This window comes from Ips typographus, linkage group LG3 (assembly GCF_016097725.1).
Source record: "Ips typographus isolate SLU linkage group LG3, UJ_Ityp_2.0, whole genome shotgun sequence".
Classification (NCBI taxonomy): Eukaryota; Metazoa; Arthropoda; class Insecta; order Coleoptera; family Curculionidae; genus Ips; species Ips typographus.
In genome coordinates, this window is record NC_138424.1 from 1,010,706 (window position 1) to 1,025,541 (window position 14,836).

The following is a 14,836-nucleotide window of genomic DNA, read 5'->3' on the forward strand; positions in this document are numbered from 1 at the left end:
TTGTCGTCTTTACGCTCAAAAAGTCTGTAAATTACATTTAAACAGTTGGCAAACCTAAAATCATAACAGCACATGTCGTGATACTGGAAATTTAAATTTGCAGCTGGCATCCCTGTAAAGAAGTTGACAGCAGTCAAAAACAGTCACGTGACCGGGAAATTGTCGTCTTTAACCTCAAAAAGTCTGTAAATTACATTTAGACAGTTGGGAAACCTGAAATCGTAACAGCACATGTCGTGTGACACTGGAAAATTAAATTTGCAGCTGGCAACACTGTAAAAAAGTTGACAGCAGTCAAAAACAGTCACGTGACTGGGAAATTGTCGTCTTTACGCTCAAAAAGTCTGTAAATTACATTTAAACAGTTGGCAAACCTAAAATCATAACAGCACATGTCGTGATACTGGAAATTTAAATTTGCAGCTGGCAACCCTGTAAAGTCAAGTTGACAGCATTCAAAAAGAGTCACGTGACCCGGAAATTGTCGTTTTTAACCTTGAAAAGTCTGTAAATTACATTTAAACAGTTGGAAAGCCTGAAATCGTAACAGCACATGTCGTGTGATACTGGAAAATTAAATTTGCAGTTGGCAACACTGTAAAAAAGTTGACAGCAGTCAAAAACAGTCACGTGACTGGGAAATTGTCGTCTTTACGCTCAAAAAGTCTGTAAATTATATTTAAACAGTTGGCAAACCTAAAATCATAACAGCACATGTCGTGATACTGGAAATTTAAATTTGCAGCTGGCAACCCTGTAAAGTCAAGTTGACAGCATTCAAAAAGAGTCACGTGACCCGGAAATTGTCGTTTTTAACTTTCAAAAGTCTGTAAATTACATTTAAACAGTTGGAAAGCCTGAAATCGTAACAGCACATGTCGTGTGATACTGGAAAATTAAATTTGCAGTTGGCAACACTGTAAAAAAGTTGACAGCAGTCAAAAACAGTCACGTGACTGGGAAATTGTCGTCTTTACGCTGAAAAAGTCTGTAAATTACATTTAAACAGTTGGCAAACTTAAAATCATAACAGCACATGTCGTGATACTGGAAATTTAAATTTGCAGCTGGCAACCCTGTAAAGAAGTTGACAGCAGTCAAAAACAGTCACGTGACCGGGAAATTGTCGTCTTTAACCTCAAAAAGTCTGTAAATTACATTTAGACAGTTGGGAAACCTGAAATCGTAACAGCACATGTCGTGTGACACTGGAAATTTAAATTTGCAGCTGGCAACCCTGTAAAGTCAAGTTGACAGCATTCAAAAAGAGTCACGTGACCCGGAAATTGTCGTTTTTAACCTTGAAAAGTCTGTAAATTACATTTAAACAGTTGGAAAGCCTGAAATCGTAACAGCACATGTCGTGTGATACTGGAAAATTAAATTTGCAGTTGGCAACACTGTAAAAAAGTTGACAGCAGTCAAAAACAGTCACGTGACTGGGAAATTGTCGTCTTTACGCTCAAAAAGTCTGTAAATTATATTTAAACAGTTGGCAAACCTAAAATCATAACAGCACATGTCGTGATACTGGAAATTTAAATTTGCAGCTGGCAACCCTGTAAAGTCAAGTTGACAGCATTCAAAAAGAGTCACGTGACCCGGAAATTGTCGTTTTTAACTTTCAAAAGTCTGTAAATTACATTTAAACAGTTGGAAAGCCTGAAATCCGCTGAAATCGTAACAGCACATGTTGTAATACTGGAAATTTAAATTTGCAGCTGGCAATCCTGTAAAGTTAAGTTGACAGCAGTCAAACAAAGTCACGTGACCTGGAAATTGTCGTTTTTAACCTTGAAAAGTCTGTAAATTACATTTAAACAGTTGGGAAACTTGAAATCGTAACAGCACATGTCGAGATACTGGAAATTTAAATTTGCAGCTGGCAACACTGCAAAGTTAAGGCGACAGCAGTCAAAAACAGTCACGTGACCCGGAAATTGTCGTTTTTAACCTTCAAAGTCTGTAAATTACATTTAAACAGTTGGAATCTTAATAGGGTTTGCCATAATATAAGAACTGAAAATAGTTTGACGCCAAAATGGACCCAAATGAATCTTTGTTCTAAATAAATGAAGACACTAGAAAGAAAAAGTTCCCGAATTTATTTGTAAACTTGGCTAAAATAACTTTTGGTGTAAAACTCACTAAAGTTTAATCAATGAGCGTGAAATCTGGACTGAGTGGTGGCTACTAGAATTAATTGAAACTAATACAGTTCAATATTTTTTTTAATTATTATAGTCAATAAAAATATCTTACAGAGACTGTTGTACTACAAAGTGTGTTGTACACTTTTATAATTACAGAGCCGTTGAAAACTTCGAGGTGAAGTAATAAAAAATGTAAAAATAGACAAAGTCGCGTGTGTTGTGTATACATAATTTCATCTAGAATCTAGAGGACACATTGCTCTATGTACGAATCATCGCCATTTATCCCAAAAAAGCAATAATTCATCATCAGCGCTAAATTATCACAAATAGATCAAATTCCAAGTTATCATCAGAATAATCGTAAACAAATCCCGTTGTCTCGTTGTCCCGGGACTTCGATCCTGTTTCGCCAAAGTCGTTAAGGCCTTTTCGCGTTCTCGAAACAGATTTTTCGCCAACATTCGCATCTTGGTGATCTTATCATCGTAAACGGCTGTCGTGCTGTTGATTGGTACGTTCGCGTTGCAATAATCCTGATCGCAACAGGATATGCATATCTGAAATTCAAATCGGTGAAATTTGACATTTTTTGGGGCTATTTTGTGGCCAATACTACTGTTTGGGCGTCGATATCGACGCATCCCACTTTGTTTCTTTGGCACTCTTTCTCGGTGGTACATTTTTTGTTTACCAGCACGCTGGTACCTTTTGCGTCCATTATGTGCAGAGTATGACAAAATGTCTCACCTGAAAAACATAGTTGTATAAATAAGGTCTATTTTGCTTTGGAACGTATTGTGGTACTAATGTAATATGCCGTAAGAGGTGCGATTGATCGGATGCGAAATTTACCTTTATTGGTTTTAGAAGTTTGGAAAAACGTTATACAATCAGCTAAGTGATTTTTGTATGGTTTTAACTTCTCTATTATAAATATTTGGTCACGTGACTTTTTCACTAACTACAGTTTTCTATAAGTTGAATTTAATTTAAATTTTGGCTCTGCAAGCTCAATTCCAAGCACATAATCCTGACACTTTTTATTTTAAACTTTAAATTAAGTTCTCATATGGTCACGTGACTGGTGGCGGCCTATCAAAGAAGACCAGGTAAAATAATTAAAAAGGGCAAGACGTAAGGTTAAAATTTGTTTGAAAATCAATCAAAAAATGAAGAAAAACTAGTTTAACCATCAGTTTTGATGCCAAGCAAAACTCATCTATTTTGACAATATACTTGTGTGCGCAAAAGTGATCTTTCCTGCACCGAAAGTACTAAAACTTACTTTTTTGGTCTTTGCAGAAAAAAAATTAACTGTGTATTGTTTGCGACAGGGTATGCAGCCCGCCATACATACAGAGGTAACGCGGGTTGCATTACGTGATTTGTGACAGTGTGTGACGTCAAAAAAGAAGTGACAGTTGACAATTGGTTGTTAAGAGGTTAAGAAAATGTTGTTTATTTAAGTAAAATTAAAAATTAAAAACAAAAGGTAATATTGAATTTGTTCATAATTAAGAATGCACTTTAAATCATCATCTTTGCAAACTGAGACTGACATCATTTTTTCGCACAAGTCACGTGACCCGGAAAATCTTGTCTTTAACTTTAAAAAGTTTGTAAAATAGATTTAAGCAGTTGGGAAAGCTCAAATTGTAACAACACCTCATGTGATTGTAATAATAATTTTTTATAGCTGGCAACATTGTAAAGATAAGATGACAACTGTCCCAATAGTCAGAAAATGTAAAAACACGTCACACTTTAAATTTGTAGCTGGCAACTCTGTAAAGTTAAATTGACACCTGTCAAGTGTTTGTCCTTGAAAAATCTGTAAATAATATTTAAATAGCAGAGAAAGTTGTTATTGTAAAAGCACGTCACGCGATCGTGATAACTTAAATTTGGAGTTGGCAACACTGTAAATTTAAGTTGAAACTTGTCAACAACAGTCACGTGACTTAAAAAATGACGTATTAAACCTTGAAAATTGTGTAAATTACACTGAAACAGTTGGAAAAGCTAAAATTGCAAAAACACGTTACGTAATCGAGACAATTTAAATTTGCGGCTGGCACCACTGTAAAGTTAAGTTGACGTTTGTCAAATGCAGTCACGTGACCTGGAAAATGTCGGCTTTAGCTTTGAAAAGTCTCTAAATTACATTTAAACAGTTGGAAAACCTGAAATTGTAAGAGCACGTCAAGTAATTGTAATAAATTAAATTTACAGCTGGCAACACTGTAAAATTAAATTGAAACTTGTCACGTGACCCGAAAACTAACGTCTTTAACCTTGCAAAACTTGTAAATTACAATTTAACATTTGGGAAAGCTGAAAGTCTATAAACATGTCACGTGATCGTGATGATTTAAATTCGCGGCTGGCAACACTGTAAAATTAAGTTAAAACTTGTGAACAACAGTCCTTGTCTTAAGCTTAAACTTTAAAGTCTGTAAATAACAGTGGGAAAATTAGATATTTTAAAAGTACGTCACGTGATGGTGACAATTTAAATTTACAGCTGGCAACACCACTCACGTGACCCCTTACTATGTCAGACAAAGACAATTTGAGTTTGAAATTGAATTTTTACTGATATTCAAAGAAAATTCATATGTCATTAAGGTTGAATTTTGTTTGTCATAAAATTTACCGCTCAATTCAATTTCCGTTAATACATAAATTTGTTTCAAGCAATTTTCTACTTAAAGGATTTTTTTTTAAATATCCTTACCAGGTTTACACGGACGATCAATGGCAAACTGATTACAAATCAGATTGTCCGACTGGTTGACGCAAATAAAGCACGTGACCGCGTACTTGTCAAAGTCATCCACCAAATTGTCGACCAAATCGCTTCCGATTCCTTGTTCTTCCAGTCCCGTATTTGTGATAAATATGCAGCTGAGAAGCATGCGAAGCGTAAACATCACAGTCTGCAAAAAAAGTTCAGTTAAATGGTACTACTCCCAGATTAAATATGCATGCCGGTGGTCACCGCATTAACATTTTCTCTTTCATTTTATATAGAATATTAATGAATGGTACCTTACTCGAATGGGTTCCTAATAAAATCCGCTGGACACATAATTACAATATGTCCGTGCCCGTGACGGAAATGAGTTAAACTAACCCTATAAAAGGGCCGGTTCATGCTCTTCGGAAGCGCTACGTAAGCGAAAAACCCGGTGCACCGTCATCAATAATGTAAAAGCGCCCTTTATGGAAGCCCTTAGTGCCTGCCCACCACTCCGAAAATCAGGGGCCGAACTGAAATATTGAGGCCCGGCGGTCGAGGCGCCCCCCAAAACGAATCGATCCGACCACCAACGGACGTCGACGAGCGTCCCGACGCCGGAATCAATTATTTCCAAAAACTGACCTTTATTTTACTCACAACGGCTAGAATTTTCAAAAATTGCATAATTTGACAGTTGTTAGATAATACAACCGAATCTACTACTCTAGTACTTTAAGCCAAGTTTAAGGTATAGTTCAGACTGTGACTATTTTCACTTGTTCTGTCACACTCAAAACAAACTTAACTTAAACTCAAATGCAAATTGGGTAAAACATTCATTTTGCACAACTTTAATTACCATTTTTGTTTATTTCTGTTGTTTTTGTTCTACTTTCCTTCTCTTTTATTTGTCCTTTTTTTCTCTGTTCTTTTCTTTATTGTAATAGCTTTGTAGTGCCTTTGTTTTTTTCTTCAATTTAATTATCATTCCTTTCTTCTTCTATTTTCATTTCCTCCCTTGATCTACCCCTTCTCCGTTCTTTTTCAATTCTGCTGGATATTTGGTTTGTTTTTGTTTCTTTTATTGTGTATTTCAGTTATTTTTTAGTTTTTCACTTTCTTTTCAAATGTGTCTTATAGTGTGATAATGTCCACATTACTAGTATAGATGTAAATTATAAATTTGCTACTGTATGTAACTCACATAGGCAACATCGCATATTACTTCGAGTCACGTGGTTTTGTTGAGTTTTATCCGCAGCTGTCAGATTTAACATACACTTGAGTCACCGATTCAACTCACGATATGGCAACTGTGTAATGAGAAATCTGTAAATCACTTTTAACAAAACTCTGTGCAGAAAATGTAAATGCACGTCACGTGATTGTAACAATTTTTTTACATCTCGCAACAGTGTAAAGTTGCGATGACAACTGTCAACATCCATCACGTGACTTAGAAAATGTCAACTTTACCCTTGAAAAGTCTGTATGTTACGTTTAAACCGTCGATAAATCTGAATTTGTAACAGCACGTCACCTGATAGTGACAAATTAAATTCGCACCTGGTAACACTATAAAGTTGACACATGTCAAAAACTGTCACGTGACCCACAAAATGTCATCTCTAATCTTGGAAAAATAGGAAATTTAATTTAAATAGTTGGGAAAGCTGAAGCTAGAAAATGTATGTCACCTGATCGTGGCAATTTACATTTGCAGCTGGCAACACTGTAAAGGTCAGTTAACAAATGTCATCAACAGTCACGTGATCTGTAAAATGCCAACTTTACCTTTGGAAAGTCTGTAAATTAGATTTAAACAGTTGAGAAAGCTAAAACCAGAAAATTACACGTCACCTGATCGTGGCTATTCACATTCGCAGCTGGCAACATTGTGAAGTTAAGTTGACACATCAAAACAGTCACGTGACTCAGGAAATGTGGTCTTAATTTTGAAAAATCTTTAAATTACATTTAAACAGTTGGGAAAGCTGAAATTAGGTCATCCGATTGTGACAGTTTTAAATCTGCATCTGACAACATTGGAAAGTTAAGTGGGCACATGTCAAAAACTGTCACGTGACTCGGAAAATGTCAACTTTACCCTTGAAAAGTTTGTAAATTTCATTTAAACAGTTAAAAAAGCCGAAATTATAATAATACGAACGGAATAATTTAAATTTGCAGATGACAACATCGAAAATGTCAAATTTACTCTTGAAAAGTCTGTAAAATAGCTCTAAACAATTAAGAAAGCTGAAATTGTAAAAGATCGTCACGTGGTGCGGACAATTTAATTTTACAGTTGGCAACACTGTAAAGTTAATTCGACAACTGTAAAAAACAGTCACGAGACCTGGAAAATGTCAACTTTACCTTTAAAAAGTCTGTAAATTACATTTAAACAGTTGAGAAAGCTGAAATTGTAAAAGTACGTCACGTGAACGGGACAATTTAAATTCGGCGCTGGCAACAGTGAAAAGTTCACTTGACGCCTGTCAGAAACAGTCACGTGACCCGAAAATTGCCGTTTGTAACCTTGAAAAGTTTATAAATTACGTTTAAACAGTAGGGAAAGCTCAAATTGGAAAATTACGTTACGTAATCCTGATAATTTATATTTGCAGGTGACAACAATGTAAAGTTAAGTTGATACAAGTCAAAAATAGTCACGTGACCTGGAAAAGGTCCGTTTTAACATCGAAATCTGTGTAAATTACATTTCAATAGTTGGGAAAGCTGACATTTTACAAGTAAGTCACGTGACATTTTTAATTCGCAGATGGCAATACTGTAAAGCTAAGGAGACACCTGTCACACATGACTGTAACAGTCATGTGACCTAGAAAATGGCGTCTTGTATTTTAATTGTCTGTAAATTATATTTAAATAGTTGAGAGAGCTAAAAATGTTGGATTGTCGCAAAACCATGTGCATAACTGGTTGCCTAATAATGCCTCTGAAAAATAAAGATGTCACTACCGTTAATTAACCCTGAAAGATTTTTATATTTACTACAGTGACTTTTTACCATTTAAAAGAAGAAAGAATTGACTAGATCTTCACAACACAATAGAAAATTTATTATTAACTTCTTAATTTAAAACACAACCATACAAACTTTTTTCCTAACAAATTATTATACACATATTATGCTAATTTGATTATTAGAATTTCCTGATTTCTACTGTTTTCACTACAATTTCAGTGCAAAAACTTTAACTGAGTGAAAAATCCTTGACGTTTATTCTTTCTTTTCGTGGATGATATCTACAACAACAAAAATTGAAAGTTTGGCATTTGTCAGAAGAATTGTAGACTTGCCTTCATATTCATCATCATCAGCATCCATAATATCTGAGCAACAGCACGCCCACAAAATCAACAGGAAAAACATGGTGGGCAGGGAGAACACCACCACCAAAAATAGAGGATTACCCCTCCACATGTCTTCTAGGTTACGTTTGAGGTCAAAAATTTTACGAGCTGCCTTAATATGCAAACCGTTTCCACCATAAACCTATGTTAATTATAAATAATAAACTTGGTTTTGACAAGTTTTTAACAAAGTTAAGCATCAGAACTTACCGGTGACGTTTCATTTCTGATTTGCTCCAAAAAACTTTCGATGGCCTCTACGGTCATTTCGTAAGGTTCATCTTCAGGTACGTGATGATGGAAGGTGCTGGAATTGAGCACCAAAAGGAAAGGCAAAGCGATTCGGCCCATGAGGATGCTGTTGACCAATTCACCATTGCCCATCCAACCAAATTGGAAATGTTCATGGTATACGTCACGTTTTTGACTGAAAAAAAGCTCTTTTCTGAATGGCCACTTTCAATAATGGGCGTGACATATTTAAACCCCGCCCAGTAGGATAATTACCGACTGAGTGTTTCCACTTTATCCCTAAACTTCAACATTTTAGTAGGAATATTCCTGGCCCTGTTTTCCTCCACCACTGCCAACACTATAAACTTCCCCGTTTTCATGATATCTTTCAGATTTTCATTGGAGATTTTCGGAAAAGTTTCGAATCGTTCCTGATTAATCCATTGGTAGAGGGTGGAATTCAAGTTTTCACTGTTGGTCTCAAGATTGTCAACACCTTTAAAGTTGTAGTACTGTCCGTCTTTGTGTACCAAAATGATGGGTATGGTGTTGACATCTAGCACGTCTTTACCCAAAAGACCGCTGATTGAGTAGAAAAACACGAATGGTTGCATTTCATTCGCTATGTCATAGTAAATGTCCCATAGTGGACCTAAAAGTTTGTGTGAATGTTGAGTTTACTAGGTTTTATGGTACCAACCTTTGCGTTTTCCAACGTAAACAAAGAAAAGCTGATTTTGCTTCTTCAAGTTTTCAACACTGTCAGCTTTTTTGATTTCCTGCACTGGAGGTCCAGCCATTCTCAAAGCATAATCAACTATAGCCTTCTTGCTGCGCTCCCCACTGTACGTGTGTTCATAGTCAGGCCTCAAACTTGACAGGAATTTATTTTGGTGTAAATTACAAAATGAGGGCGTGACTTACAACTTGATGGTGGGCGTGGCGTGAGCCTTAAACTCACTGGCCAACGCTGGCCATTGGGTGACGTCGATCCGCCCCACTTTAATATTGGTGCGAGTGAGAGCTTGAGCCACGTGCATCCAGATTGGTTCCAGTCTCTTACAATGGCCGCACCACGGTGCGTAAAACTGCACCAACCATATTGCGCCATCTTTACGAATATCTTGGAAACGGTCTGTCAGTTCGTACACTCTGGAACTCTCGCCGAACGATCCTATTGGTTAAAAATATTTGAAAGAGGTGTGGCTTATTTTGTTTTAACACACCTAAGGAGGCGTGGTTTCCACGCCTCCTTGCAACAAACTAACATTCAATTTACTGATCTGAAAAACATTAGCAGTCATAAAGTATTTGTTTTTAATGACTTAATATAAAAATCAATGGTTTTGATGTTATTGAAACTTGCTTGATTCATTTAGTACAGGCATTTTTAAAATAACAAATTTCATCTAAATTGAGTGTTGAAACGTTTAAGAAAATACACACTACTTACCTAAAATTAACAAAAAAATTAACGTAAACAACTCCATCACATTTTAGTGTTTGTTTATCGGTTTGTTCCAAAAACCAGCCGCCTTTCAATTATTCTGGATCGGGACTGACTCCCAATCCAGAGCTATCGATCGTGTAGAAGGAGAAAGTGGTGGTTTAAGCTAGGGTTGAAAAAAAACTACAGAATGTACTGTTTCCAGTACATTGCAAACCCAGAAGGTTGTACGAGATTGATATAAAAATTAGTAAAAAAGTAATAACCTGGAACAACTCTAGTTGGTTAAAATGTACTTACGTACGGATAATTTAAAAAATGCTCATATTTACTTGACTCGACGTTTCTTTTTTTGGGGATCGTCATCAGGCTTTTTTTTCCTTATCGTACTACTTTCAATAAATAATAGAGATGGAAAAATATAATATTTAGATTAAGCATTAACGTAATTACTAATTCTAAGCATAACTATTTTTTAATTACAAATCGTACTAGTCTGATCATCAAAATTGAAATATCAAAACACAGAGTTGTTCTAAATTTTGGAATTATAGCAAAAAAGTGAAATTTACATAAGTGTGATTCAAAGTAGCATCTTAAAGTAACCAAATAGTATTTTTCCAAATTTAGGAATTTGCTAAAAATTATTAAAAAATCAATTTTTCTCGAGTTTAGTACAATTTTTTAAACAAACCTTCCTTTAGTGTTCCAGGACTTTTTAAGATTAGTGACGCAATAAATGGAGATTCTCTAAATGGCCCTTTATGACGTCACAACCGCTAGAGGGCGTTGTACTCAAAAGTGATTTTCAGGCTTCTTTTCTCATTTTCCAGCAAACTGGAAAAATAAGGATTAGAAATTTAATTAGGAAATTGATTTTCCTGAAAATCAGTACTAGTTTTTGCGCCTAATCCGCTAGAGGGAGCTAATCTTGAAAGACACTTATGTTACAAAAATTTTACTTAAAATGTTTAGCTATTAAAAGTTAATTAGCTTAAACTGTATGTTACAACGAAAACGTCAAAATTTTAATTTAGCAAGAAAAATTGTTTATTTGAAATTTCTGACTGTCAAAATGAGAAATTTAAGTGTCAAAGACAACAAATCGATAGTTAAAATTATTAAAAGTGTCAGTTTGGTAAAAGGAACTGGAAAATTGAGCTGAAGACAGTTATAATAACTAAATTAGAATGTTTATAAAACTAAAGTCACGTGGAAACGTCAAAATTTTAATTTAGCAAGAAAACTTGCTTATTTGAAATTTCTGACTGTCAAAATGAGAAATTTAAGTGTCAAAGACAACAAATTGATAGTTAAAACTATTAAAAGTGTCAGTTTGGTAAAAGGAACTGGAAAATTGAGCTGAAGACAGTTATAATAACTAAATTAGAATGTTTATAAAACTAAAGTCACGTGGAAACGTCAAAATCTTAATTTAGCGAGAGAAAATGTATAATTTAGATTGACGACTGTCAAAAATGATTAGTTTAAGTGTCAAAACCAAAGAACGACAATTAAAAACGTCAAGTGTGACTTTAGGTTAAGAAATTGGAAATTTGAACTAAAAACAGTCATAATAACTAATTTAGAATGTCTCTAGAACTACAGTAACGTTTGGCAACGTCAAAATTTGAATTTCGCAAGAAAAATTGTATATTTGAAATTTCTGACAGTCAAAATGATGAATTTAAGTGTCAAAGACAACAAATTGATAGTTAAAATTATTAAAAGTGTCAGTTTGGAAAAAGCAACTCAAAAATTGAGATGGAGACAGTCATAATAACTAAATTAGAATGTTTATAAAACTACAGTCACGTGGAAACGTCAAAATCTTAATTTAGCGAGAGAAAATGTATAATTTGGATTGACGACTGAAAAAAATTATTAATTTAAGTGTCAAAGACAAAAAAATAATTGTTAAAAATATCAAAATTTTGGAAATTAGTTATAATTACTAATTTAGAATGTTTCTGAAAACGTCAAAACCTTGATTTTGATTAAGAAAATGTCCAATTTTGACTGTCAAAATTCTATTTCCAGCTGAACCAAAACTGAAGTTTCCTCCATTTTGAAAATCCAAAAATTACTGTATAAACACAATAATATAACAAACGCATCTTTTAGGTATATTTTGTTAACTATGAATTTGACTAAAGACATTTTAGTCTAAGTTAAGTCTAGTAAAAATTTAGTCTTTAGTTTCTGTTTTTTAATTTTTCAAAATCTTTGCAATAATTTTAAAAAAAAACTACCAACTGTATGTTTAGTACAAAATCTAGACTTACACTGGGCCCATCTGTTTTTTTTTTTTTTGTGACCAAAACCAGTTAATTAACCGAAAAAAATCGTCATAATGATCATCAACTGAGATGAGTAATCGTGAAACAAAGTCGCAGACAAATCGGCACCACGGGATATCGAAAAACAATTAAGAAATGACTACTTTTAAATGAGACCTTAATTTGCTTTTAAATAATCGTCAGGGAACAGGTGTTGACAGTATTTTGAATTAGTCACGATACGGTCAATCGAAAAATTAGTTGTTATTATCATATTACGTCGATTAGCGCGATAATTAATCGAAGTTATTAATATGATTATTCATCTAATGACCGACGAAGAAGTCGTTATAATCGGTCGGTTTTCGGCACAATTACTATTTTTAGTTTGCGGTCAATTTTTGTTTTATTTTATATTTAAATCAAAATGTAACATAACTTAAAAATGACACAGCAATCCTAGTCAGACGAAGAAGAAGAAGGAGATATAAAAATTTAGAAAAAAACCCTGAAACGCAGGAATAAGGGTGAAATTTGCTTGACACTATTTGACTTTGTAATACGATTTTCCGCTGCAATTCAGTTTAAGCGCAAGTCAAAATAATGCTTATTGACATTCGGTTTGAAGTTGGCATGTCCAGTAATTGCGTAAATCAATAATTGATGTGATTGATCCAAGTGTACAGTTGTTTTCAAAGCCATAAATCCAAATTAAACATTTTCTTTGGTTAAATTAAGGTTTTGACGTTCCAAATGTCACACTAGTCTTCTAACATTATAGATTAGTAATTATTACTTACGTCTTCAGTTCAAATCTCCAGTATTTTCATTTAACGTCACTTTTTTAACATTTTTAACTGTTATTCTTTGTCTTTGACACTTAAATTAATTATTTTTGACAGTACATTTTTCTATGAAAAACTACGATTTTGACTATTCTAAACTAGTAATTATGTCTGTTTTTAGCTGAAATGTACGACAGTCTTTTCATCTAAAAATCTAAAGTCACACTTTTAACATTCTTGATTGTCGTTCTTTGTTTTTGATACTTAAATTCTTCATTTTGACAGTCATAAATCCAAATTATACATTTCTACTTGCTAAATTAAGGTTAATCTTGTAGACATTCTAAATAAGTATTTGTGACTGTTTTCATGTCAAATTTCAAATTTTCTTTATCTATAGTCACATTTTAGACATTTTTAACGGTGATTTTGTGTTTTTGACATTTAAATTAATTATTTTGACTCACAAGTGACGTTTTATTATTTATTTTTATTTTAATTAGGTTGAAATTTGCTTGAAACTAGTTAATTTGGTAATGGAATTTACTAGTTTAACAAATATCCAAAATGAGTTGCACTGTGGGTGACCGTTTTTAAGTTTAAAATAATATTTTGAAAATCTCGTGACTGTTTTTAATACAAAAATTGGAATCCTAAAGTCCAGGTGACTGTTTTTAAGATTAAAAAGGCTTTCCTAATGTCACGTGACCGTTTTTAAGTTTAAAATTATATTTTGACAATCTTATGACTATTTTTAATACAAAAAATGGAATCCTAAAGTCCAGGTGACCGTTTTTAAGATTTAAACGACTTTTCTAATGTCACGTGACCGTTTTTAAGTTTAAAATTATACTTTGAAAATCTCGTGACTATTTTTAATGCAAATTTAAATTTTCTTTATCTATAGTCACATTTTAGAAATTTTTTACTGTGATTTTATGTTTTTGACATTTAAATTAATTATTTTGACTCACAAGTGACGTTTTATTATTTATTTTTATTTTAGTTAAGTTGAAATTTGCTTGAAACTAGTTAATTTGGTAATGGAATTTACTAGTTTAACAAATAACCAAAATGAGTTGCACCGACCAATTTAAGGGCACTTTAAAGTAAATTCTGATTTGACTGTGACTTTTTACACCCGATCAGTCACAGTCTAAAGTGTTCTTAATGACCATAAGTTATTAGTTCAATTAAAACTGACTTTGAAAGCAATCTAACTGCAGCAATGTTTCAACAAAAACTTTTGCAAATACTAAAAGTGATGTAAATTAAGTCTAAATTAGCTTGCAACTATTTAGTTTTGTAAGGAAATTTTCCATTGTAATTCAGTTTGATGGGAACGCAAATTGAGTCTTAATGACAATTATTCTGATTTAATTAAAACTGTGTGTACCTAATGTATTTTAAAAAGTGGAGAGAAAAATAAAAAAAAGGAAAAACAGTATAGAAACAAATAAAACGAAAGTATATGACCAGCAGCAAATTTTACAGTTTTTTCAGTATTTTTTACCCATTAACTTAAAAATTACGGGGAGTTCTCTACAACATTTTTCGGAATTTTAGTTTGTTTTTCTTGTTTACTATGTTTTTAATAAAAATCAGCCTATTAACTAACATAACATTTCTATCAAAACACAATAAATAAAAATCGATTAACCCGTAATATTAATGAAAACATTTACAAACCAAAAAAAGTTTGCACACTGTTATTAATAAATATTAAAGCAAGTCTTTTACGAATTAAGCAAGGAAAACCCAGTGGCGTGTAAATCAAAATTTATTTCACAAAAAAAACCACTCCAAACAGT

The 14,836-nt window shown here is 33.4% G+C and overlaps 2 protein-coding genes across 4 annotated transcripts; both read right to left on the reverse strand.

Annotated features, from left to right (window-relative positions):
• Positions 1-2,217: 2,217 nt before the first annotated feature.
• On the reverse strand, positions 2,218-5,560 carry LOC145726240 (uncharacterized). 3 transcript variants are annotated; one of them, XM_081975246.1, is made up of 4 exons: positions 5,213-5,560; positions 4,894-5,095; positions 2,773-2,903; positions 2,218-2,713 (listed from the first exon to the last, which is right to left on the reverse strand). In XM_081975246.1, exons 2-4 carry the CDS (start codon positions 5,087-5,089, stop codon positions 2,477-2,479), a joined length of 564 nt encoding a protein of 187 aa, XP_081831372.1. In that variant the 5' UTR covers positions 5,090-5,095; positions 5,213-5,560; the 3' UTR covers positions 2,218-2,476. The 3 variants fall into 3 exon arrangements, with proteins under 3 accessions (XP_081831372.1, XP_081831371.1, XP_081831370.1); XM_081975245.1 differs by having other exon boundaries at positions 2,770-2,903; positions 5,208-5,556; XM_081975244.1 differs by having other exon boundaries at positions 2,770-2,903; positions 5,213-5,554.
• A 2,403-nt stretch (positions 5,561-7,963) lies between these two features.
• Tmx3 (Thioredoxin-related transmembrane protein 3) lies at positions 7,964-10,125 on the reverse strand. Its single transcript, XM_081976904.1, has 7 exons — positions 9,968-10,125; positions 9,439-9,688; positions 9,215-9,387; positions 8,788-9,166; positions 8,491-8,707; positions 8,227-8,422; positions 7,964-8,172 (listed from the first exon to the last, which is right to left on the reverse strand). Exons 1-7 carry the CDS (start codon positions 10,002-10,004, stop codon positions 8,147-8,149), a joined length of 1,278 nt encoding a protein of 425 aa, XP_081833030.1. The 5' UTR covers positions 10,005-10,125; the 3' UTR covers positions 7,964-8,146.
• Between the last annotated feature and the right edge of the window lie 4,711 nt (positions 10,126-14,836).